This window comes from Culex quinquefasciatus, chromosome 1, assembly GCF_015732765.1.
Source record: "Culex quinquefasciatus strain JHB chromosome 1, VPISU_Cqui_1.0_pri_paternal, whole genome shotgun sequence".
Classification (NCBI taxonomy): domain Eukaryota; kingdom Metazoa; phylum Arthropoda; class Insecta; order Diptera; family Culicidae; genus Culex; species Culex quinquefasciatus.
In genome coordinates this window covers 37,863,833-37,890,635 of record NC_051861.1, presented here as the reverse complement: position 1 = coordinate 37,890,635, position 26,803 = coordinate 37,863,833, and the positions used below count along the sequence as shown (strand labels likewise).

Genomic DNA, 26,803 nt, shown 5'->3' with positions numbered 1-26,803 from the left:
TTGCCGAATCCAATCGGAATATCTGCGTCTTTTTTTTTAGGATTTTTTCTACTTTTGGTAGCGTTTTAATTTTTGTTGTGGTTTTTGAGAGAACTTCTTAAGGCTTTTCCATTAATTTAAAAAGGAAAATTTAATGCCATCGTAAAGAGTCGCTTCACCTAATAAGTAAAAAGCTCAGACTAAAAACATAATAATTCTCATGAATCGCATCGCGTGCCAACGATTACCGGTGCTCCCTTCCGGAAACCATCGCGCTAAAAATACCAAACCACAGCCGATTTACTCGCTGCAAAAGTGATGCCCCCCTTGAGAGCATAAATTATTCATTCCTCTTTCTCCCGTTTTGCCCCCGGGCCGGCCGGTAATGGCCACTCAAGACCGACCGCAGATAATGATATTCAACTTATTTCTCTCTTTTTTCCTTCTCTTGCAGAGCATATTTTGCCTGGCAAAGTTTGTCAAATCCTATGGCGTTTCGGAGCACCGCGTTGACTACTTCAAAACCGTTGACGGTCATGAATACAACTATCAGTAAGTTTCAAGATGGCGACCCGGGAGCACGGTTCTCGCGAACGACCGACTTTACGGGTTTCATTTAGCAGTTTTCCTGCGTGCTCACTTCTGAAGAGGACGCAGTTAAAGTTTGAAGCCGTTTGGTCCGGTGGTTCGCGAGTTATAGCCCGGTGAAGATGCGAGTCGGCGAACTAACTTTTCGTTCTAATTTGCAGTTACCACGACGGTTTAGCGCCACGATTTGAAAAGAGCAAACTTCTGCAGCCCCAGCAGCAGCTGCTGCTGCGGACAAAGCGGCCCCAGACGTACAAACAGCCCTACCACAACAAGTTCTTTGCCAACGAGCCGGCTTTCGCGAGCAACTTCCAGCACCGACAGCAGCAGATTCAGCAACTGCAGCAGCTCCAGCAGCAGCGACACCATGCGGTGGTGTCCGACGTTCCGGCACCGACGTACGCCAGCTTGGTGAGCAGCAGTTCGTTCCAGCAGCAGAACTCGATCCCGACGTTCGAGAGTCACGAGAAAATCCGGCACTCGTACGTGGATGAGGAGGAGGAGGACAGCGAGGAGGGCGTCAACAGCAGCTACGAGATCAAGAAGAAGCTTCCGGTGACGATGGCTAAGTTGGCGTCGAAGAATGCTTTTGTTGGGACCGCTGGATCGCTGCACGGACTACAGGTGGCCAACCAGCACAGGTTGAACGCCCAAACCCAACACAATAACCATTACAACAGCTATGATGAGCAGTCTAGTTCCGGTTCCGGATCGTCGGAGGAAACCAACCAAGCTACTCCTACGGTCTCAAGTCCCGTCAAGAGTTCCAGCGGTGGCTTCCTGGCGAACGAAAGCGCTCCGGAACACCTGCCCGGCTTCCACTACATCTCCAGCGGGTACACCTACTTCAACTCGCACCCTCACAAGCAAAAGTTCGCCGCCATTCCGGTGGAACCTCCTACCCCAGCAATCCGCAAGCCGTACGTGGCCCCAACGCTGACCACCCCAGCGCCGTCCTCCTCCAAGTACCTCTTCCAAAACCACCGACCTGCCCCGGCCGGAACCACGGCCAAACCCTCTGTCCCACGCCGTCCGTACATCGCACCGTCCCTCACCACCACCAAGCGACCGTACGTGGCCCCGTCCGTGGACACGGCGGCGGTCACCTCCAAGCCCCCGAGCGATGCCTTCCTGCTGCTCAGCCCCCAGCAGAATGGAGCCAGCCGATTCCGGTACACGACCGCCAAGACGGCCAGCACCGCCAGCAAGCAGCAGAGCGAACTGTACGAGCCGGAGTTTGACATCGACATCAGAATCGATCTGTCATCGGATTCGCCGTAAGGGGGATGTAAACAAACAAACAACACAAAAAAGTCATAAACCACCACAACAACAAACGACGCGCAGACTAACAACAACGAACAAAAGAACAGTGAAACACAGACGAGTAATTCAAACTTTGCCTTCTAGCCACTAGAGAATATTAATTTTAATTTAAATCGAATTATGACGAAAGAATAAAGTTGCGGAAAAGTGAACCCCGAATGCGTAGACTAATTTTTTCGACTTAGCAAAATTGAATCACCCCTAGGTTTGACAGCTAGACAGTCTTGAATATTAGTCTATGAGTTTTTGAAGTTTTAGTCATTTGCGAAAGAAAGCACCGTTATTAGATTTACTGCCCGTTAATTTTCGAAATTGTGCCTGCGGAAGCACTTTTGACTTTTGGTGACCCAGATGTCAAAATATGGCAGTGCGCGCGGGCCGCAAGTGATTGCACACGATGCAGCAAAAGTAATAAAGTCCGGAAATTGAGTACCCGTCAGTTGCGCTGCAGCGTTCTTTCTCTTCCTTTGGCGGTGATAATGGTGATCGAGGTTGTGGTTATAGGAGGGAGAACAATAAACTAAATGCAGGTTAGTTGCCACAATGGCGGCTGCTTTAACAACATGGCCACTTTCTGTTGTTTTGCAAAAATGAATCGATTTTGTTTAACAAACTCACAGTAAAAAGTGTATTACACTCTTTTTAAACACAAACATTTAAAAAAAATAAATTCAACTAAATGCGTTTTTCGGTTCATCTTGGCATGCTTAACAATCCCACAGAACAAAAATCCGGTGAATTTTGCCCGAAAAATGGTCCAATTTTCACTTTTCTGAAAATCTCCATATAATATCCGGGATTCGTGCTAATTATTTTGACAGCTGGGAATTCCCGCCTTACCTTATCTAATCTACATACATTGGTCTGCTGCGTGATTTTGACATTTCGGCCGAAATGAGATTTGATGCCAAAAGTCATTTTACGAATTAAAATTAGGGCAAATCGGAAAAAATGAAGCAAATTGTGATAGCTATCTTTGCAGTTATTCGCCAAATATTTTCATTATTGGATAAAGTTTCAATTAGATCGAGATAAAGATTTTAATGTTGTTTAAATTATAGTCTAAAAATGGCAAACCCAAAATAAGGTCTGACATTACTTTATTTTGGTCTACACTCTACTGAAAAGGTACTTACTTTTAGAATAAAATAACATGTACCATACTATGTTCAAGAAAAATATAAAAATATCTCTTTTCTCCTGCTTTAAGCTTTATTTGCAAAAAAAAATTAAGCTCTGTCCAAGAACTGTCCACCCCGAATAGCAAAATCCCATAAATTCCAATAAACTTTCCTTCGGTCAATAAGTTCTGAAAGACGGGTAGGTTCGTCATCGCCTGCGAATGTCGAAGAAGACCCTGTCCGATCCCTGTTTTTCCGGATACACATTTATGTGTTTGCCATTCCAATAACGTGGCCAACAGCTGGTGGCCGCTCGTGGCTACCGGCCCCCACCACCACACCGTCTCGTATTTGGAGGTTATGTTTGCTAAACCTATTACGCGATGACTGGTGGTGGTGCCGCTGATACAGCAGAAACTGGCTGGAAATGTAATACACTGTTAAATTTTGTTACACTGACAAAGTAAATTGTTTTCTTTTTAAAGTGTATTATGACAGTTGCACGTTAAACAAATTCTGAAAGTAGAATAAAACACTGACAATTTGCATGCCGCTGTGTCAGCCCCACAAATTGCTCTGACAATGACAGTGACACGCAAACGCCGTTGGTCAGTGTGTGCACGCTAAATTGCATAACGGTGGGCGTTGTATGGAAGCATGCTACACTCAAACCCCGATAGTTTGACACCAACTGTTGTCAAACGAACGGGGTCCATTTTTAGTTTGACACTTCTTTTACACGGAGTACTCACATACTACCAAACGTTTGTTTGACAGTTCGTCTCTTTTAAGTTTGACTTTGACCAACCAACGGGGCACAAACTAAAAAAGTGTCAAACGAAAAAGTGACCAACCACCGGGGGTTGAGTGTACACTGTCGTACACAGATACTTTTGATCGTGTTTGCCGGAAAAGCGGATTATCTCAACAAGAAGCTCGTCGTCGTTGGGAAAATCGATATGCAATGGAAGAAACCAGGCCCGTGGGAGGGATTTAGTCACGACCCGGTGTATGTGTGTCTTTTGTATGTGTGCATTGGCATTTTTCCGTTTCCTTTTTTTTTTTTTTCTCCCTTCCATGGCGAGCCATGTTTTATTCGGTGTAACAGAGGAATGATGTGTGTTTTTGCTCTTTTTTATCGCAACTTTGTTGAACTTTTGTCGGAACGGCCGAAAGGGGTGTGATTACGAAGTTTCTGGCTCGATTCCACCTGTTATTTGAAAAACAAACATCGGGGCTGATCCTGGGCCTGTCTGTCTCACCTCGAAGCTTCGAGATAGGGGTTGATGGTGATGGTGGTTGGTGTGTTGCACAAATAAAGGATCGTGTTATGAAAACCATCAATCATGCTCGCCACACCAAGGGGACAGAGATGAGCAGAGCACACTCGGATGGTTTTATTTCTTTTTCGGAGAAAAATGTGTCCTTTGTAGTGGAAAATGTTAGTTTTCTCGCAATAGAATTGTGTTTTTTTTCTGCACGCACTCACTTAAAAAAAATAAATTAACTTGAGTTGTACGATGCAGTACATGCAGTCAAGCCAATCATTGATCCTCACACTTATTTTGACCATTAAAATTGTTTTCCTATACGATTTTCATGATGTGATGATGATAAGAACAGTTTTCAATAATATTCAATTTTTTTCCCGGGATTTTTGTAACCCCAGGAAATTGGGCGCTCGATTTGAAATACATTTGTAATATAAATATTTGCCAAACCTTTAAAAATATTTTACCTGATTGAGAAAATTTGTACTCACGTTAAATTCTTACTTCGTTTTTATTTTCAGTGCATTATTGAGTTAGGGATCGTGCATGAACCACGTGGCCTTCAAATATGACCGGGGGGATGGCAACCCTATTCCGACCAAGACCAAAGCAAACTGACAACAGTCGACATTAGCACGGTTGTCAAATGAGAGCCCACAACAAAAGCACTAGCTGTCAAATGGTAGCCCATAACAAATCATTGTTTGGGTTTTTGATTTTCAAATTTTCCGCAATTTAAACGATAAATTCCTGAAAAAAAACACGTGAATTGTGTTGCTGATGGCAAATTCTATCATATTCTTGTAGATTCCATCCCAATATTGGCTGAAAATTCATATCGAAAAAAGTGATTTTTCTGTTTACCTTTTTTTGTTTTTTTTTTCTTTTGGTCGACAAAACAGTGCGCCCGTACACTCAGGATTGGCATTACACATTTTCCAGTTTGCTTTTACACATTTGCATGGGACTTTTGAGTTCAACCAGGATAACACACTTCGTATAACCATAGTAATATGTATAATACTGATTGTCAGTGTTTGTTTTCTGAACTTCCAAGATGGCGTCTTCTTCGCTACCCCCTGAATATGACATTTACAGCCCCTCACCTCATCCCCCCTCCCGCGTGGCCTTTTCTACATACAATTTTTTTTTAATGTATGTATGATAAAATAAAATTCCGGCATTTTTTTGTTAAATTAACTAAAAAAAACACACACAGAAAAAATCCGATGCTAAAATCGCATGCAAAAGCATGCACATCACCTTCGTGGAGAAAGACTCTTAATAATACACACTGCATGTACAATTTTTGTAAACACAAAACAAAGTTGCAACCGACGGGATTTAAACCCAGCATCAACAATAAACACTGGCGCTTTAGCCCGCTCGGTCATCAGACCGCATATATGAGCTTGACATTTCGGCCATGCAGGTTTCCCATACTGATGAGCTAAATTTTTTCAGGGTGTAATATTACATAAAATTTCATAAATTAATTTTACACCCAGTTCTTTTACACGTAGCTGCATGGATTACTACTTTTTTGCTGTGAACTTATGTTTGAAAGAATGAAAAAGAAACATTGCAGCAACATGTTTTTTTTAGAGAATGGAAGGCCGCTGCAACCATTTTTGATCATTGAAATTTTAGAATTTTTTTTGAAGGAAAAAAAGGGTCGATTTGAAAAAAATCCTCTGACTGATTGTGATAATGGTGAAAAAAAAGTTACATAAACATTGAAAATAAAAGTCAGACCATTCATAAACTTTATCTAGAACAACTATTAGTTTATTGTTTATTCGTCAAGCTTATGTAGACTACTTACAATTTTCTTACATACTAGATATTATTTCTATTGTACAGATTTTTTCGTAGTTCCGGTTTAGACATGTCGAAATGTATGTACTGTGAATTTTCATTATAAAAGCGCATCATTTGATTTAATGGCGAATTTTTAAATAATTTGTCGTGTATGCAGTTATTCTAAAAGTGGTGAATGTCTAAGAGTACGGCTTGGTTCATGAATACTATTGCGTATTTCTGAAAATAATGCTGCTGACTGTATGCGTTGAGAAATAATGTCGTTGATGAAAGAGAGCATGGCAAATTTACGACGTTCTTGTAATGATTGTATGTTTATGAGCATGCAGCGTGCTTCATACGATGGGAGAGGAAATGCAGTCCAGTTAAGTTTACGTAGTGCGTACAGTAAGAATTGTTTTTGGACAGATTCAATACGTGCTTGGTGTACGGCATAGTATGGATTCCAGACGATACTACAGTATTCCAAGAGTGGCCTGACATACGTTATATAGAGTAATTTAATAGTATACGGGTCCTGGAAGTTGAATGCAAAGCGCTTTATAAAGCCTAATGTACTTTTGCCTTGTTTATTATAGTGTTATAGTGTTCTACAAAGTTAGTTGTGAGTCTAGGATGACACCTAGATCACGTACTACTTTGCATTTTTCTACTGGTTGGTTTCCTAATAATACTGTTATGTTTGGTGTTTCATGTTTTCTGCTGAAGGCAATGGAATTACATTTCTTTACATTCAATTGGAGTAGGCTTTTACTACACCATGTGTAGAAAAGATTAATTTCGTTTTGGAATACATGACTGTCATTGGCATTTCCTATTTCCATATACAATTTCATGTCGTCTGCATATACAAGTACGTTAATTTTTTAAGAATGAAGGAAATGTCGTTTACATACAAGATGAAAAGAAGAGGTCCTAGATGGGATCCTTGCGGAACCCCAGAGGTGACGTGAATTGATTCCGATAGTACATTTTGGAAGCGAACAATTTGTTCGCGCTTAGTCAAATATGACTTAAGCCATTCCAAAAGATTCGGTTGAATTCCAATTTTCTGCAGTTTGAAGATTAATAATGGTATGTCGATTCTGTCAAATGCCTTACTAAAGTCTGTGTAAATTGCTTCTACGAAATTGCGATTATGCATTGCATTCAGTGTAAAATTTACAAATTCTAAAAGGTTGGTGCTAGTAGAGCGGCCTTTAAAAAAGCCGTTCTGTTTACATGTGATGCGGTTTTTACTTGCTGAAAGATTTTTCATTTATAATAGATTCGAAAAGTTTTGGAATGCAAGACAAAGGGCAATTCCGCGATAATTACGTATGTCTGATTTTGGGCCTGACTTGAAAATAGGCACCAAAAAAGACTTTTTCCATGTTTGTGGGAATTTTCCTGTATTTATTGACATGTTGAAAAGATGATGCAGTGGATATGTCAATTCTTCTGCAAGGTTCTTTAGGAATGCAGGTGCTATTCCGTCGGGTCCTGGTCCTTTTGATGAGTCTAAGTCCTTCAATGCCTGGCGTACTTCCGTTTCTGACAAAGAATTGACTGAGACGTCATTTGGAAATTCCGGTATATATGAAAAGTAGTCGCGGTCGCGGTCTTCTTCGGAAAATGAGGTGTATACTTCTTTGAAAAATTTTGAAAAAAGATTGCAAATTTCTTTTGAGTTACTGCCTACACAGAAAAAAATAATGTAAATTTAGAAGCTGTAATTTTGGAAGGTTGAATATTACCTCTTTAATGATGTAATTTTACCTCAATTTAGACTGAAAAAGTGACATTACACCAGAATAGTGGTAAAATTACACATTTCCAGAGGTAAAATTACACCTTTTTTTCTGACATAAAAGATGTACCCCTTCCCAGATGTAATATTACCATGATTTTTTTTTCTGTGTACATTTTCGTCCAGTTGCATTTGCGATGGGAAGTTACTACTTTTGGATTTGGATTTTACGTAATTAAAGAAATTTTTCGGGCATGATTTGACTTCAGATTCGACTTTACTATTATATTCTTCGTTGGCAGAATTGAGTGCCGAAAAAAAATGGTCGGAAATATTCAGATAATTCAGAAGATTTGTGTCATTTGTATTGTTTCTGTATAGTTTGTAGGCTTTTTGTTTTCTATTTTTAAATTTCTTAGTTGTGGAGTGAACCACACTGGGTATTTATTGCCTGTGTTATTACGTCGTCTTCTTCTAGTAGGTACGGTTTCAGATGTTATAGTGTTAATTTCCGTATAGAATTTTCCTACTAATTCGTCGACATTTCCTTCATTATTAAATAAATTTTGCCAGTCAATTGCAAGTAGTTTACGTTTGGCTTCTACAAAGTTTGTTTTATTGTATTCCAGGACTTCTTCATATTCCCAGTCAATGGGCAAAGTGTTTTTATGGACATAAATAGAATATTCAATTGCTGTATGGAAGACTTCATTCTTCCAAAGGGGGGTTACAGATTCTTGTACATGAAAGTCTTCAATACAGTTAGTGAATAAAAGGTCTAAAAATGAATTTCTTTGGTTTTTACATGATTGATTTGGAAAAGTCCATAATTTGCAATATTGTCAAAGAGAAAATGCAAAGTTTCATTTTCCCCAATGACTGGGAGAAGAATTGCTTCATTTTCTTGGTCAGATATAAATTCGACTTTGCTTTGATTAAAGTCGCCATAAATGTGAAGTTTTACTTCCGGTTCCATTTTGATGTTATGATTTCTACTGTTTTAAAGAATAGTTCATACGACTGTTTATTTGCATGGTCCGGCGGAAAGTATACTGATGCAAAAATGTGTACTTGGCCTGCAATAGTGGCTTTGGCCCAGACTTGTTCAAATTGAAAATGTTTTTCAGTTACAATTTCTTTTGGATTAAGTCTGGCATTTATGGCTAAGAGGACGCCGCCTCCTGACTTTTTCTGACTGAGATTTAAATTTCTATTGCCTAGGAATACAAAATAATTGTTTCCAAAAATTTCTTCAGGGTGGACGCTTTCGTCCCAGTTAGTTTCAGTTCCAAGAATAATGTCGAAAGAATGTGAGAGAATGTTTAAAGAAATTTCCTTCATTTTGCCTGGGCTTTTCATGCGATTGAAATTCTGACAATAAATTAGAATTTCATTCGCATTCTGTTGTTCCGTTGAAGAAATTTTTGGAGACATACTTAAATTATTAATAGTACTTACTGCCTCTTGCGAGGGTGTCATTTCTTCTTCCGTGTTAGAAGGCGTCAATGCTTGTAAAAATTCGACGATGTAGTCGGCAGGTAAAATTTGTTGGCGGCTTCGCGCGAATGCTGCAGGTATTGAAGTCTTCTAGTTGTTACATATTTCCTGTAGGTTTCCAGGTCGGTGAGGGATTGCTTAGGTGAAATTCCAATTGTTGAGTTGTATTCCATGAAGATGTTCATAAGATGTTCAGGTTCAGTAGGCAGGCCATTGGATGCAAAAAAGACATGCATGCTGGTTAGTGTTAGTCCGTCTATGCAGACGTCCGGTTTTTGGTCCTTCAGATACGCCAAGTATAGTCTGAGATTGTCATAGACTTTAATTTCGCGGAGTCTGGCCAGCAGGAAACGGCCATCGCCGACTGCAGACTGTTCAGTTAGGCGTACTATGGGCGGCTTCATTGGGTCCAGACAGAACATACTGTCTGTTACTTCAGGAGTTTGTGATGACGTTTTTGCTGGCTGCGGCGTGGTGGCGTTTAGAGGTGGGACGATTGGCGTTTTTCCTTCCGGTAGGGGTTGATGGTTTCCCTTTTCGGAAGTTGATGAAGTTTGAATTCGATGTAGTTGGAGGTTGGCCAGAAAATTCGACCCTTGCCTGGTCTAGAAGTTCCTTGTCGGACAATTTGGTTGACGAATGAGTGAAAAAGTTGCTGCTACTTGCGTTGTCCTGGTCGAATTGATTGTCCTTTAAGTTAAAATGTGGCGTACTTGGGTTTCGGCCTGCGTCAGAGTTGCAGTTGGTCTGGTGCTGTTGCCGACGAAGATGTTGATGTGATTGTTGTTGCTGCAGGTGTTGCTGTTGCCGGCGTTGCTGATGATGTTGTTGTGATTGTTGTTGTTGCTGGTGCTGAATTTGTTGACGATGTTTTCGGTTGCGGCGACGTGCTTTTTCGGCTTCCTTTTCCTGAAGACGACGAGTCCGCTGCCTGGCGTCGAAGTCGGTCCAGTCTGGCTTCCAAATTTTTTTTGCTGCCGATAAGTCGCCAGCCAGATTCGATTTCCAGTACGGTTTGTTCGTTTAATTCTTCTGCCAGTGATTTTTGCCGGACTTCAATTTCATTGTCTTGCAGTTTATTGATGGATGAAGTGAGGGCCCTCACTTCATCGTGGACTGCTAAAATTATGTCCGAGGGGCATTTTTCTGCTGAGGCAATTGTTTTAATTATGTCATCCCGGTGGGATGACGTAATTTCCTGGATACGGCAGAATGATTCAGCGAGTTTTTGATTCTGGTCCGAGGTGGTGTCTTCAAATGCTTTTCTGACTTCGTTTAAGGGGAAGTCCATTGCCACTGCCCATGTTCGCATAAATGTATCATATGCAAAAACAGCATGCTGAGAAAAACGCATTTGAAGGTTTATCCCACACACCCACAGGCTACGTGTTTTCGCACGGGATTGAAACTTGTCTGAAAAACCTGTATCATTTTATCCTTCAAAACGGTGGCGCCGCGTTGTGGTAGCTGCCCTGTTTATTACACTGTGTAATAGACAAATCCAGCGAAAACTCAACGCTGCTTTTTGATGGTGAGAGATTTGACAGCTCCCATACTAAATGTCTCGATTTTCATACTTTTTGTTAATTTTCTTTAAAAATAAAATACTTAACATATGAAAACTATATATTTTTGGTGCCCAAAATTCCTGCTGAATCGAATGGTGTACTAATCTCGATTGCAAATTTTTCGAACAGTTTTTATTTTAATAATATTCTAGACACATTTTGTGCACTTAATCAATCAATACTTTTATCATAAATAATCATTTTATTGCTTAAAAATTGAATTTTCCTGAGCTCCCATATTCAAATACATGGAAGCTGTCATTTCTAACACCATTGGCCACCTAGCGGCCATTTCAAACTGAATTCGTCTATTATCCATGGCTAATCCAAGGAACCAAAAGGTGACAACAGAAATGTCTGCGTAAAATTCGTGCTGCAAAAAACTTATTATTTTTAACAAATTTTCGAACACATCACCAACAATTTACAAGCTTGATAGTCAAACTACACTTAAAAGTTAGTTTTGTTATTCATTTTTGCAAAACCGCATTTTTTTTTTTTTAACGAAATTGTCAAAAATATTCGTAATAAGACTTTCTAGGCCCAGTGAAAAAAAAATTTAACCCAAAAATGACTAACCTCTCGTCACAGTGTCCTGATGCAAACAATGATCGAGGTCGAGCTGTAACAGCCCTGCGAAGTATGTTGGCTGACATATCGGGCGGTCAGTCAAAAAAACCAGCTCGAAGTCGCCTGACGAACAACTTTTGCTAGAAAGAGATAGGAAATTTGATGCAAACAAACGTCCAGCTGTCATGTAAACATGCTTATCTTAGCCTTACCCCCCAAAGGAAAAAAAAATAAAAAAAATGCTTTTTTTTTTTTTTTTTTTTTTTTTTAATGCCGAATTACGCACTTCCCAGCAGAAGCTGGGAATATTTCACCTACCTTTTATTTTATTTTTTAAAGGTTAGGCTCGGACTGCTATGCACGTATGCCAGTGAGAACAGTTTCTCTTTAAAGGCTGTGCAAACTATTACATAAATTAAAAAAAGCTAAATTCTAAATCATATAAGCACTGGGTGCGGGTTGTAAGCCGCAGTTGCTGGTAGTGGGCGGTTGGTGGCGGGTAGCAGTTGGCGGCGGGGGGGCGGTGGGCGGCGGGCGGTGGGCGGTGGACGGCGCGTGGCGGGCGGCGGGCGGCGGGCGGCGGGCGGCGGGTGGTGGGCGGTGGACGACGGTGGTGGGCGGCGGGCGGTGGCGACCGGAAAGCAGAGAAGAAAACTCTTTAGTGGCGGGTGTTTAGACAAGGTAGTCTATTATTTTTGACTTGATGTGGTTCCGTAACGACAGCTTGAAAGCACCCTGACTCGCATTTTTACAAACCGTCGGCAACTCGTTATGCAGCTTGCACCCAACATAAGCGACCCTTTTCATACCGAACTCGGTTCTCGGTAGGGGCAAGATGAAATCACCTAGTTGTCTTGTAGCTCGATCATTTTCTGAGGTTTGCTCTCTTATTGGAAACGTTGAAGCGGTGGTAGTGCTCAGGTGACATTTTCGGACGTGGGTCAGCATTTGGAGTTTTGGAGGGCTCGAAGAGGAAGGAGTGAGTCGGTCGGGTTGGAATACAAGAGGCTAGTTGGGTACAGGTACGGCTTGCGAAAGACGGCTTTGATACACCTGTTCTGTATCACTTGCAGGTCATGGAGGTGTACAGCATAAGCAAGTCCCCAGGTCGTGACAAGGTAGTTCAAGCGGGAGTGGACAAGGGAGAAGTATAACTTTTGAGGCAACTAGTAGGCAGGAACGATGACAGCTTCCAAAGTATTCCGCAGATTGGAGCTAGTTTCTTTTTCAACAGGTCGATGTGTGCTAACCAGCTCATCGTGTCATCAAGGGTAAGACCAAGGAACGGGTACTGGTTAACTTCTTCAATCTGTTGACCGTTGAAGACTATAGGCTGGCGAGCTGGGAGCTGCTTCCGGGGTGATCGAATCAACATGTACTTTGTCTTGGACAGGTTCATGGAGAGCAGGTTTGTTTGGAAATAGTCGTCAAGGAGTTCCAAGTCCTGGGTAATCTGGCGTTGAATCAGAGCACAGTCTTTTCCGTGGTAAAAGACCGAGGTGTCGTCGGCAAACAGGCGTGTTGTCCCCTTGAGTTTCAGCTTCCCGATGTCGTTAATGAAGAGCAAAAACAGAATCGGTCCAAGGTTGCTTCCTTGCGGGACGCCAGTTATAACAGGGCTGAGCGTACTGCGTACTTGTCCGAGCGATACAAACTGGAGTCGGTCAGACAAATAACTCTCAATAACTGCCTTGGCTACACCTCGTATGCCGTAGGTTTCCAGTTTTTCCAGTAAGAGTCTATGGTCGATCGTATCAAACGCCTTCTTTAAGTCGATGAACAATGCTCCAACGAGTTCTCTTTTGTCCAGCGAGTCGTAGATGTCATCTACTAGGTTACACGAGGCGGATAGTGTGCTCAGACCCTGCCTGAAACCGTATTGGTGGGCGTAAAGGAGTTTGTGCTGAGTGATGAAGTCTACAAGTCGCGAAACAATCAATTTTTCAATGACTTTGTCCAGGATGGAGAGACAGGATATCGGACGATAGTTGTTTGCTTCCTTTTGTCACCCGACTTATGCACAGGTGTAACACGGGCCACTTTCAAGACAGCAGGGTAGACTCCAGTTTCAACTATTTCGTTGAATACGTCAGTCAGCAGGTGCGCGAAGAAAACGAAGTTTGCTTTCAAGAAGGAAGCGGGAATTCCATCTGGGCCGGGGGATTTTTTTGGATTCAATGCATTGATGAGGGCGATTGTCTCGTTGATTGATGCTGGTCTCAGGAACAGGGAGTTTCCCTCAGGTAAAGCAGACAGGGTTCCGAATTTGTGGACTTCACGATCGCTGTTGATAGTTGCTGCAAGGTTGGGTCCCACGTTGAAGTGTTGAGCTATCTGGTTCGAATCCGTTGTCTTGTTGCCGTTGATCAGCAGTTCGGTTGGGTAAGCGCGAGAGCTGTTCTTCCCCATAGCTTCGTTGATGACCTTCCACGACGCCTTTTGATCACCGGAGGAAAGCTGATTACTGTAGTAGTTCCGCTTGCATTCAGCCTTCTCCTTCTGAAGTTTCTTGGAGACATGCGCCAGCAGTTCGGACAGGTGGGCATCATTCGGATTACGCCTCTTCCGCTTCAACGTGTTATCTTTTATTTGGATAAGCTTCCATAAGTGGAGCGTCATCCATGGACAGTGCCCTTTGATATTGACCTGGGCTTTGACAGTTCTCGTACATTGGGGCAGTAGGGTATTGTAGCAGTTAATTACGTGAGAAAGCTTCTGATCAGCTGTTAAGGTTTGCGGCAACGTTGTAATGCGATCGAAGAACAGTTGGTTGAGACGACGGTGATCAATGATCTGCTTCTCCAGAGTTCTTTTCAGGATCCGTTCAGCCCTTCTGAATGTAGAAAGGACCACACAATGGTCACTCAAGTCAGAGGGAATTGTTTCATTGGTAACCGAGTGCGATAGTTTCTCATCACATATCACATGGTCCAGAATATTACCACTCGCGGGTCTCGTTACAAAAGTGTTCGTAACCACCATGCCGTACGATGATAACAGGTGAGAATACTGCTGCACAATATTGATCGAGGGTTTGTTAACGGGAATGTTCATGTCACCGACTATGATACAATCGTGACCATTTTTAGTTTTCGACAAGATTTGATCCATCTCGTCAAGGAACCGAGTAGCACCAAATGACGGTGGCCTGTACACAGCATGGCAGTCTATACGTTTGTTTAAGGAACGTAGCTGGCAGTGTATGTGATGAAATCCGTCAGCTGTTCGGTTCTCGAGTACATCCATATCAATATCGTTCCGCACGAACACAGCCAAACCTCCGCTCGATTCATTACGACAGGAAAAAGTTGCGATGTATCCATCCAAATTGTAAATACAAGTTCGATCTGCCTTCAAGAAGGTTTCACCAAGCACCAACACATCGATACGTTCTCCATACTGCTGCAGCATCTCCCGTACACCATCAAACTTGGCCAGATCGTTCATGCCCCGTATATTTAGTTGAAGAATTTTCAGAGAAACAACATCAGTACAAAATTTATTTACAATCCACTGTTGCATACATTCAAACTCAATATTACAATACATAGACATAATTTAAGTAGTTTACAGTAAAATCGCTTAGCAGCTAGATCAACCAGATCACTACCATCAGCGTTTCGGGTCCGGCTCGGCCAAGATCGACATCGAGAGATCAGTTGAGTGTAAGAGCGACTCATCACGCGACCGTTTGCGGACATCCAGGAGGCTGCGGACCTTCTCGACCTTCGAGTCTGACGATTTTTTGGTGAGAATTACCCCGTCTCGACCTGGCCAGACATACTGTATGTCGGCTTGTTCCTGGAGAGATCTGACGTCCTTGAGTAACTTCATACCGAAGCTGGTCATCTCGTCGCGAATGATGATTCTGTTCGTCGCAGGGCCCGAACCAGCACCTAGAGCAGATGTAAACAGCAAACCGTGGTTCTTCTTCTTTGCGAAGAGATCCTCCTTGTGTTGTTCTTCTGCGAAGACGACTCGAATCGGCACGGATTTACTGGTTCGCTGGGAAGGATCTTTCGATACCAACCGAGTAGCTTCAACGATAGCATCCTGCGGTAGTTGGCATTTGACGGCAGCTGCAATTTGGCGCACGAGTTGTTTGGTGTCCTCAGTTTGGGTTGTTGGTACGCCCAGAATGACAGCGTTTTTGATGAGCGCAGCTCTGTTGACTCGATCAAGGCTTAACTGCAGGTCGCTGATTGTTTCGTTGGTTTGCTTCTGGTCACTCTGGAGGTACCCAACGTCCTGTTTCACCTTCACGTAGTCCCGCTTTACAGACTTGATCTCCGTGACAAGTACCTCGATTTGGTTCCCAACGTAGGTGTTGAACCGTTTCAGCTCCCCCATGGTTTGTTGGATATCATGCATCTCGGTGTTTGTTTTGCGTACCTCGATGAGAATTTCGCTCATGACTTTGTCGTCGATCCCGCTGAACAGCGTTGAATTCTGGCAGCGATGATGAATTTCACAACATTGCACTGAGCAGAAGTAGGGCTTCGCTCGTAGCGCAGCAGCTGATGACCCGTACACTCCTTTGCATTCTGTGTGTTCACTTTTGTAGCAGTTGACACAGGTGACAATTTTGGTTGCCTCGGGCTCGGCAACTTTACACACCGCGCAAATACTCGGTTCGGCAGACATTTCCACCGAATGTTTTTTTTTTTACAAACAAGTGGGGGCAGCGATAAGTGACAGACAGTAATAACCGGCGAACTAGTACTGCATCAGCGAAAATTCTGGAACTTAAGCTATCATCTTATTGACAACTTATGAGTAAGTGTAACGTCTTACTACGCTTCCCAATGGAGTATATTTACCAGGAAATTAGGAACTTTTTCCCTCAAGATTCTTGCACTGTCCATACACCGGCATCCAAGATAACACGTTCACCTGTCCTCCGCCTCGTGATCTTCACTTTTCACGTAACTGCAAATACCACGAATCAGTTTTTCCTCCTTAAAAACTGTTAGTTTCAGGACACTGTAGAGAGTGATGTGCTCGTCACTTCCAGAGTGGCAGCTTTGAATGTGTTGGTAAATTTCTGACTAGAAAGCCTTATAGATGAATCCAGTTTGAAATGGCCGCTAGGTGGCCAATGGTGTTAGAAATGACAGCTTCCATGTATTTGAATATGGGAGCTTAGGAAAACTCAATTTTAAGCAATAAAATGATTATTTATGATAGAAGTATTGATTGATTAGGTGCACAAAATGTGTCTAGAATATTATTAAAATGAAAACTGCTCAAAAAAATTGCAATTGAAATAAGTACACCATTCGATTCAGCAGGAATTTTGGGCACCAAAAATATATAGTTTTCATATGTTAAGTATTTTATTTTAAAAGATAATTAACAAAAAGTATGAAAATCGAGACATTTAGTATGGGAGCTGTCAAATCTCTCACCATCAAAAAGCAGCGTTGAGCTTTCGCTGGATTTGTCTATTACCTTTTGCCTCTTGGTGGCGCTTTGTGTTAGTATAAGGCTTTCTAGTCAGAAATTTACCAACACATTCAAAGTACCTTATTACCTTTTGCCTCTTGGTGGCGCTTTGTGTTAGTATAAGGCTTTCTAGTCAGAAATTTACCAACACATTCAAAGTATGTTTACATGACAGCTGGACGTTTGTTTGCATCAGGTTTCCTATCTCTTTCTAGCAAATTTTTTTTGTCAAGCGACTTCTAGCTGGTTTATTTGACTGACTGCCCGATATGTCAGCCAACATACTTCGCAGGGCTGTGACAGCTACAGCTCGATCATTGTTTGCATCAGGACACTGTGACGAGGAGTTCGTCATTTTTGAGTTAAATTATATTTTTTTCACTGGGCCTAGAAAGCCTTATGTGTGTGGTCGATATTTGCGAACGTGCACGCAGAACACAGAACAGTGAGAACTAGCGAAAATGCCTCTCTTTCTTCAGATACAAGTTGCCATATCGAAATAGCTGGGAGATTCATCATTGGTGAAAAAACTGAAGTAAATCAGACAAAAACATTTTTTAGCATAAAAATTCAATGAAAAAGACGTGAAATTAACAAAAAAAAAAAAGCTAACGCGCAGTTTCCTGCGTTGATAATAATTTGAAGCAAGATTGAACCCTATTAAACATATTTTGAGTTTTGCGAAATTTCGTTTTACACACTCAAAGTTAAAGCCCATGCGGATAGTCCTTTCGGAAAGAAACGAGCGGAAAATATTATTTGGCGAGAGTAAAGACCTCTCGCGCTTACAACAACAAATCGTGTTCATTCGTTCATTCAAACAGTTCATCCGATAGAGTGGTTTATATGGACAAGTGACCGCCATTTACTCCCCGGACCATGGTGACCGATACGGCAAAGGCGTGGTTCAATATATCGGCACTTTTTTTTGTGAAGGGTGAACTTTTTGGAAAATTAACCCACGAGTAAAGTAGGGGAAATTCTCGTATGATTGGCAGGTTAAGCACTTGTTCCTAACTCCATCCAATTTGATGATTTTCACTATTTAAACAACTAATTTTGCAAAACTTTAGATAGAAACTTGCTTGCTCACTTATCGTTGAGCTATTTATCACTCGATTTCTATTGAAAACGCTTTTAAGGCTGCATCCATAAAGTACGTCACGTTAAAATCAGCCAAAATTTACCCCCCCCCCCCTCCCCTCCTTTTCCTATACTTATAACACGCAATGTCACACTTGCTCAGACCCCCCCTCCCCCTAGAGCGTGACATACTTTATGGATGACGCCTAATTAGCTTTAATTGAATGTCAAAGTTCTGACCTGCCAATATTAGAGGCACGCTGGAATTAGATGCTGTTCCCCTACTCTCGGTTATTTCGGGATTTATCCTCTCCGTCCGTTCACAGTGCCATTTTTCTACCGAACCATGTTCTTTATCTTCTCGTATTCCGATGCCCAGTTCTGGGTGTATAGGGTACCAGTTCCAAATTTGTCCACCAAGTTTATTTATTACTACAAAGATTTGGGGAATTGACTTTTTCTTAGCGCGCAAAAAAAAAATAAGGTTGTCATGCAAAAAAAAACAAACCATCCACATTAACGACACCCGGGTCTTTTGTGGTCTCTATTGCAAGTTTCTGCTCGAACCTAGGAGTCCGAAGGCTTAAATGGGGAGAGCACCCAAATCTCTTTCTACTCCAAGGAACCTTCCACCCCAGTGTTTGAACTGACGACCTTTGGATTGTGAGTCCAACCGCCGCCAGCGATTCCACCGGAGTAGGCTTGGTTTGGTGTGTTGTTTGTACTTATGGCGTAGAGACAACTCCTACACCTGGAATGACTTAACGGCTTAACAACCAAGACCAAGACCGACATTTTACTTCCTCATCCGATGGAAGGTTGGAGCAGATGGGAATCGAACCCAGTATCATCCGCTTACAAAGCGGACAGCGTAACCATTCGGCCACGCACTGCCACCACTGGTTGTCCTACAGAATTTTCAAAAAAAAAATAATTATGTGGATTTGCGTAAATAATAATCATGATTCTTCAAAATTATTAATTTTAAAACGAAATTTGCTTGGTAAACTGATCAACTTTGATAATCGTTACGTGTATGATGCCATTTTTTCCAATTCACTGTTTATACAAAAAAGTTGTCTAAAAGGTGCACTGCCATGTGCAAGACTTGTCATTGGAAAGACTCAATCTGTTGTGCATAATTTAGTTAACCTTCATTCCATGTAATTTATCATTTTCAAGAAAATCATTCCTCAACTTACCAACATGCTCATCGTTGACACGTAGTAACTTCGTTGTTCGAACATCCTAATCACCACGCTTCACCACTTTAGCCTCAATTTCACCTCCACCATCAGTAACAATATCCTTCCGGTACACTAATTTGCGGAATAAATTCTCCTCCAGCACGACCCCCACTCTTTCTCACCAGCCAGCCAGCCTCAAGGCACAGCTATTATCACTCCTCGTTTAAGCTCCTTAATCCGTTCCGTTCCACAAATCACTAACCTCTTCTCACTCACGTCGACTCTTGGGCTCTAACAACACCATGATTTAGTTGCCAAAGCTTCGATGCTCTCTTCTTGACGTCCGGATAATCCTCGCCACTCACACACACTTCACCACCTTAATCGACTCCTTCTACCGGCAGCTTTCTCTGTGTGAAAACGGAAAGGATGTAAAATTTAAACATCACCAACCCTCGCAGGGAATTGCCTCCGTCGGTTCAGAGTGCTTCCGGCAGCGGGAAGTGGCGCCATCTATCAAAAATATCGATGGTTCTTCCTCCACAAAATTTGGAGTAGGGTTTCAGTCAAGCCTCTGCTCTCTGCACTTCACGTTGAACGTCTATTGTCTGTGGTTTGCAAAAGTAGTATCCTCAGCAGGTGGTTCAGTGTCCTCTTCACACAGCAGGTCACCACAACACCACCCCACTGAACTGAAATTGCCACCCACTGGAGCAGGGTGCTCTTTCAATCAGCTGTCAAACTTGTCGCACCACACACTCCAGGCCTGATCTCGTTCAACTCCAACTCAAGTCTGATAAGAGAAGAAACCAACCGCAAGTATCGACACTCACCAACGACGGCTGTACGACGACTACGCCCGAAGGTAGACTCCCGACTTCGGGCGGGGTAACTCATACTCGCGCGTGAGCGTGAGAGGAACTCGCCGAATGTCAAATATGAGACGAACCTTCGTCGGAATTTTTTGTTGGGATAGGGCAACGATAAGGTTACACTCAAAAATAAAGTTACCGGTTGAAAGGGTTAAAAGTATCCTTTTAAACGGTAGTCGAGGTTTACCCTTTGCAAAAGGGTACATTTTATCCTTTTAAAATGGTTAAAACTATCCGTTTGATTCACCTCATTGGCGTTACCCTTTCAAAAGGGTATCTTTCTTTGCTGCAAGCGATTCCAGCGCCGCCCTGCATTTAAAAATAAGAAGTTCAAATGTCATGCTTGTTTTTGGCGTGTTTGGTTCGGTTTGAGGCATCGGTTCCACTTCCGTAAATTTTTGGTCTTATCGACTAGGTTCCGGATATTCCGGACTACTTCCGTCGGATATAGGCCAACCAGGACGTGGTGAATGGTAAGGCTGGTTGGCAAACTTATAAATAAAGCAGTGATTAACAAGTTCCAATCTTTTCAGGCTCCGTCACCAAGGTCTGTTTCTTCCGCAGCTCGAGCTGGCAGTAAAGTGTTTTACCCGGCGTGTTCCCCGACGACGATTTTGAGTTCCGGATGACGAAGCTGGAGTGTATCCTGAATGCAGGTTCCGACCACTTTCGACGAGGAGAACACCCAGCTGATATTCGAGCTCGCGCCGAATTCAACTAGAACCAGCGCCGTGAATAGGGCACAATATCGGTGAAGCGTCACGGTGAAAACGGATCTGTGCTAAATTTCCGTCGAAATGGTCAACGTTCATCCCGGGGCGAGACGTTGTGATCGCGAGTGCATGGTTGAAACCCAAAGCATGTTTATGTTCGAGGATTTTTTTATGTTGAACAGTGAATAAATATTATTTTAAAACAATAAACAAACTTTTTATCAGAACAAAACCTTATTTTTAAAGAACTTATGAATATTACAATAGATGGCAGCACTGTTTCAACGAAACAAAATTGACTTATAGATGTCGCTAGTGAGCGCGCCGTTCTGTTGCCAGTATCCTTTTAAAGGGTACTGGGCAAGTACCCTTTTGGAGGGTTTCGCTCTCATACCCTTTCAAAAGGGTGACGACGGGTAAAGTTGAAAAAAGGATAGAAAGTACCCTTTTAAGGGTTATTCTGATTGTGAGTGTACACTTGAGTTGGGCAGTTGGGGATGTTTGTAAGGAGGAAAAATATGGAGCGAAGGTGGAAACGGTCCTGCGGGTGGTATACCTTACGGGCGTTGATGGGTTACTCTGAAGGACTCTCGCATTCCAGTTGGTTTGGGAGTGAAATTGGAGCTGTAAAAATAGCCTCATTTTAGAGTAAAATGTACTTTACATGATAGGATGGATCAAGTTTAAGTCCAGAAAAAAACAATTGTTTTCAAGTCATTAAACTTGTTTTCAAAGTCATTAAACAATATTTCAAATTAATGCAGTCTTGACACAATCATCAAAAATCCTCGCAAATAAATTAATGTACAGCAATTCCATTTGAAAAGAGCATAAATTGAAAAATCTGCGTTTTTGTATGATCCAATCTCTCCCCGTAGACCAGGGGTGCTCAAAGTTTCAGAGTGTTTACGTAAGCTTGCAGGCCAAATGTGAAAAATTGTTTATTCGTTGTTGAACAAATTTAATGAAAATGAGAATAGTCTTTAACAGAATTCACGTATATTTTGACATTATTTTTTTGTAAAAATATTTTTAAACAGGTAATTTATACTTGGAAAAATGGAATATTTTAAAATATAAATCGTTGCAAAGAAATGATTCCACAATTATTCCACCAATTTCAATAATATTTAAATAATTTTTTAGACAGCCTGAATCAGATGTTACGTATCTACTCAATTCGTAACCAAAATATCAAGAGTTAGGTTCATAACTCATTTGATATCACTTGAAATTTTTCAACAAAATATTTGTTTCGTATATTCAGGATCAAATTTTGCATAAAAACATAAGTTATATGTTAACAACAACTGAAAATGTTCACTAAACCTTGATTTAAAGAAAAATTAAATCCAAATGACCAAATGGCTACAAGAATAACACCTAGACCCAATATCACTCCTGATGACGGTACCAAAAGTTGCGTCTTTCAATATTAAAAAAAATCATGAGAACAATTCTCTCAAAAATAAGCAAATTTATTGTAAATATAATTTTAGTACTTTTTTGATTGGGAAGAAACGTTGTGTATGCGTTTTTTTATCACCAAAGAAGACATTTTGCATCGCTAGTTCGTTTAATCTTGGTAGCTGTCTATACATAAAAGCGACTTTTTCCACAAATTTCGAATATAATGATTTGTTTTAGAAAATGACAGCATTATCAAATTATTTGTAACAAACAAACAAAAACAACAGGTCGCAGTTTTTCTCATAGTTTTTCGATTTTTCTATAACAAACATTTTACAACGTTAATTTTTGCCCTGTAGGCTTCCATAGCGGCACTTTTTGGTCTCAATTTTGTCATATTCGGAATCCTCGGAAAATTTCACGTTAGTTTGAAGCATTGAAGTTTTATTTTTGATTTAAAAAATAATTAAATAAAACATTTTTTAAAAAAGAAATAGATTTTATTTACCCTATGATCAATACGTCAAATACTGTATCAAGTAGGCGAAAACCTGTTTTACCCCTAATCCAACAAATTGTTAAAAAATATTTTAATTCATTCTAAATGGCATTTTTTTCAATCAAATAAACAACTCCAATACATCTAACTTACGTGAAATTGTCCAAGGATTCCGAAAATGACAAAATTGAGACCAAAAAGTGCCGCTATGGCGGCCTACAGGGCAAAAACTAACGATGTAAAATGTTTGTTATAGAAAAATTGAAAAAAACTATGAGAAAAACTGCGATTTGCCAAAAAGTTATTACCGTAGGCTTATAGTCCATGAAATTCCCTAACTTTTGACCTATAAGAGTATGTGTGTTGGAAGCTGTTGCAAAAAGATATTAAGGGTTTAAAAAAATCCATTTTTAACAGTAATTTGCAAAAGCTATGAGAAAAAATCAAACCAATCCTGGATGTCTATGGCACATTTTGAAGTACTTTAAAAGACGATTCGAATGCATCTAAGAGAGTTGGAATTGATGAAGTTTTACGGAAATGGGAGCAATTTTAAGATTTTTTATGGTTTTTGGACCTCAAACTTCAATGCCCGTTTTACCCCACTTCCCTTTGTCGTAGAGGGCTCATATTTGGCATGAGTTCATCTCATGTATAGACAAACAAACGCTGAAAGCTTCATCCAAATCGGAGCACCTCGATACGACCTCTAGAACAAACCGAGCAATATTTACAAAAAATTCCCTTTTAAAACCTTGCTGAAGACACCATATCGACCAGAAAGTCTGCTCTCAAGATAACGTTTTTTTTATTATTATTTTCTAATATCAGTTTTGTATAGACAGCTAGACGTACTACTGGTGAAAAATGTATTTGTTTGTCATTGAAAAAGTACATACAAAGTTCAATCCAAAGTTTTGACAGAAAAGGCTTTTGCCCATGCGACTGAAAATTCCAAACGTTGAAATCATTTTGTTTTTAATATAATAATATTTAAAATCCACAATTCTCTCGGAAGGTAAATCCTGAAACGTAGAATCTTGAAATTAAATAGAAAGATGTTGGAAAAAAAAGTAAAAAGTCTAACAATAAACATTGAACTCTTGCCAGAAAAAAATATAAAAAATCTGATTTTTTTAAATAAAAAAATCGCATTAAGAAGAAAGGATAAGACATTAAAATTAGAAGTTAAAAATTTAGAAAAAGAGCCCAATGTTTTGAACAACAAACTCAAAAATTCAAATTGAGGTATATAAAAATATATAATAAGGAATTCTAATAATCTTAAATTCAAAATTCTGAAATCAACAAAAATTAAAACATTGAAAATTTACATGAAAAAAACAAAAAATTGAAAAAATAATAAATAAAAAACTAAATTTAAAAAAAAACATCATTAAGGGGTTACATACATGTAAATCGGCATAAATTTCAGAGGTTGGATTGAGCACACGCTTAAACTTTTTTTCAATATTGTTTTCAGAGCATTAAAATATACATTATACACTATCAATGAAATTTGCACACATTTGGTTGTGTCTTCGCCGAGATATAGCTATTTGAAGTTTGCAGTTCAAAAAAACGGGTGCTACGATATCTCAACACTGCTTTGACCAAATCGGCTCAAAATTTTGGTGAAAACTCGTTCAACTGGTACCGTGTGCATGACAAAGGCCGATTTTCAAAAAGCATATTTTTTTAAAAGATAAAATTATATTTATGTTTTTCATAGAAAAAAATCGTTAGTTTTTGATTTTTGTATTTTTTTTAAGCAAAATTGGGCGAAATCGGGTTTCGTCATGCACACGGGATATGTCTTGAAAGTCTTCACCCAAAATTTCAGCCAATTTTGTCCATCACATCTCGAGATATTGTGGCACCCTTAAATCAACTCGGTGTTTAGAGAAAAACGCTAACAAAGTTTGACATTTCGCTTTACGCTTGGCAAAACTTTGAACTAAAATCGTCTCTTACTCAGTTTAATCATGAAATATCATTATGGAAATTTCAGGAGCGTTTGAAATCATCATTTTAGTAGATTTAATAAATTTTCTGTAATATGAAATTTTGTGATTTTCTACATGTATGTAACCCCTTAATAAATCCGATCATTATTTAAGTTGAAAATTATCAAACCAAAGCTGAAAATTTTCAGAAGTAGAATTTCCATTTTTTTGAAAATCTGAAATCGGTCAGACGATTAGTTGTTTCGTGTATTTTTATCCGGGGTTTTCATTTTCGAGTCCCAAGTTACCAATCAGCACTAAAGGTAGCAATTGCTCAGCACTAACAGCGCTTTACCTGCAGTGTATAACAGCTGAAATGTTTTGGAAATTGCAAAAAAAAGTGCTGGAAAAGTTTTACAGGTTGTTGGAAAAAAATATGACAGTGTTGCTAGTGACAGCTGGAAATAAGCTCTATTTCAGCTATTGTCCAACCTGTTTTAGAGTTGTTCTGCTTTCATCTTAGCTGTTTTATGACAGATTTGCTGGTGAATGTTGTTTTGCAGCTTATTAATGATTATTTTTAAGGCTGGGTGGTTTTTCACATTCACATGCCAATTTTGTACGATTAACCGACTTTTTTTGAAGACTTGTATGGAAAAAAAATAATTAGATTTCCCGTCACACAAACAAACTTTTTCTTTCCGCCCTGTAATATTTTCTTCGCCCAACAAGGGCGCTCGTTTACTGAGTGACCTTTTCCTCCATTACTTTACCGAACATCCTTCAGCCAGAACGAGAGGGAGCATGCTCGTTTAGGTAAGGAATCGTCCACGAGCAAGAGGGAGAGCGGGAGTCGCACTCACGCACAAAAGTACCATTTTTCACTTCACATTTTCTTGAGCGTGTGAAAAACTGCTTATTTTCATATTGATGGAATTTTGCTGAACTTCTTGGGGCTTCTTTTGATTAGTGGGAAATTGAATATGTTGGCAAGTTTAATCTTCTTTCTGTTGTTGCTTGCCTCAAGGGCAAAGGAGATTAATCACATGTCCTTCAATATAACTCTGTCGAAGCTTTTCACAGAACTTTTTTCTCAATTATGAGTAAAAAAAATTGCCATAAATCTCCTCAATTTACACTTTTTTCAACTTCCATCAAAAACAAATTTCTTCTCAGCACTCAAAACAACATTTTCACACCGCAAAATCACTTACAAAAAGCTAAAACTCCTCAGAAAATCAAGGAAATACTGTGCCCCCGATGTCCACCAGAATCGAAACGGGACATGTTCCGGATGTCCTTGCCCGTGCTCGCGTAGCCTTGTGTCGGTCAAGTTCTCTGCTCGGACTGAGGAAAAACTCCTCTCGGGTGAGGGCTTTTATGTAATCGGCGACCTCTCACCGCACTCTCGCACTCTCGTGAGAGTGAGTGCCGCCTCCCTCCTCCGACGTTTTTCCACGAGGTCCTTCGTGAGTGCGCGCTCCTTGCAAGAGGAAAAGAAGGAAAACGGGTTTGGAAAAGTGAGGTTAGTTTCGGTAAACAAATCCTGTCCGCGTGTGCTCTGTTTTGCTTTCCGATTGGAGTCGTGAGGAGCAACAATTTTCCGAGGAAAATTCCCCTGCAGGTAGGCGTCAGGTGGTGTGTGAGTGTGTGCGATCTTTGTATGCAAAATTCGATTGGGGGGGAAACGCCTTGAGGTAGGCAGCACGTGTTTGTTTTGTGCGTTGGGCTACGGGCTTATTGAAATTCAATCAATTCGAGGTTATGTTTTTGTTTATTCATGATCATCACCGTTCGTGTCCAGATCAAGGTTCAAGTAAATCTTGAACTAACCATGAACAAAATACCAAACTCGCTAATCGAACAGTTTTTCCTAATGGAATAACGATGCTCAGCTCGTGCTTGTTCGAGGAAAATGCTGATGGGATGGTGGGAAATGTTTGAACTTTGGTCAACCCCACTACATGCCACAACCACAACTCATACACAGACACACGGCTCCAACCTGTTCCATTCTGGCATCGTAAATCTGTTTTGAGTAAACTGCCGGTTTTATTTTTAGCATCCTCGACGTAAGCGATGAAAAAGCGAAACATCAACGAAAAAGTGGCCACTTTGCCACTTGAGATAGTTGGGGAGATTTTTATTTTCGGCCTAATTTTTTTCATATCCTTACAT

The 26,803-nt window shown here is 40.6% G+C and overlaps 2 protein-coding genes across 19 annotated transcripts in view; one reads left to right on the top strand and one right to left on the bottom strand.

The window, feature by feature from the left end:
* Positions 1 to 2,045, top strand: part of LOC119771212 (dendritic arbor reduction protein 1-like) — a 38,897-nt gene extending 36,852 nt beyond the window's left edge. Inside the window, exons 2-4 of the mRNA XM_038266932.1 lie at positions 434 to 531; positions 729 to 861; positions 925 to 2,045. Coding sequence (XP_038122860.1) covers positions 434 to 531; positions 729 to 861; positions 925 to 1,848 — 1,155 coding nt within the window. The 3' untranslated portion in view covers positions 1,849 to 2,045. The remainder of the gene's footprint in view (positions 1 to 433; positions 532 to 728; positions 862 to 924) is intronic.
* Positions 1 to 25,972, bottom strand: part of LOC6035069 (putative thiamine transporter SLC35F3) — a 139,323-nt gene extending 113,351 nt beyond the window's left edge. For 15 of the 18 annotated variants that reach the window (XR_005279086.1, XR_005279084.1, XR_005279087.1 and 12 more), the window contains exons 1-2: positions 25,840 to 25,972; positions 19,201 to 19,595 (exon numbers count right to left, since the gene is read on the bottom strand). The gene's annotated coding sequence lies outside the window, so the exon portion shown is untranslated. Of the gene's footprint in view, positions 1 to 19,200; positions 19,596 to 19,894; positions 20,278 to 25,839 lie in introns of those variants that run through there. The other 3 variants (XM_038266920.1, XM_038266919.1, XM_038266921.1) reach the window with 3 other exon arrangements.
* Between the last annotated feature and the right edge of the window lie 831 nt (positions 25,973 to 26,803).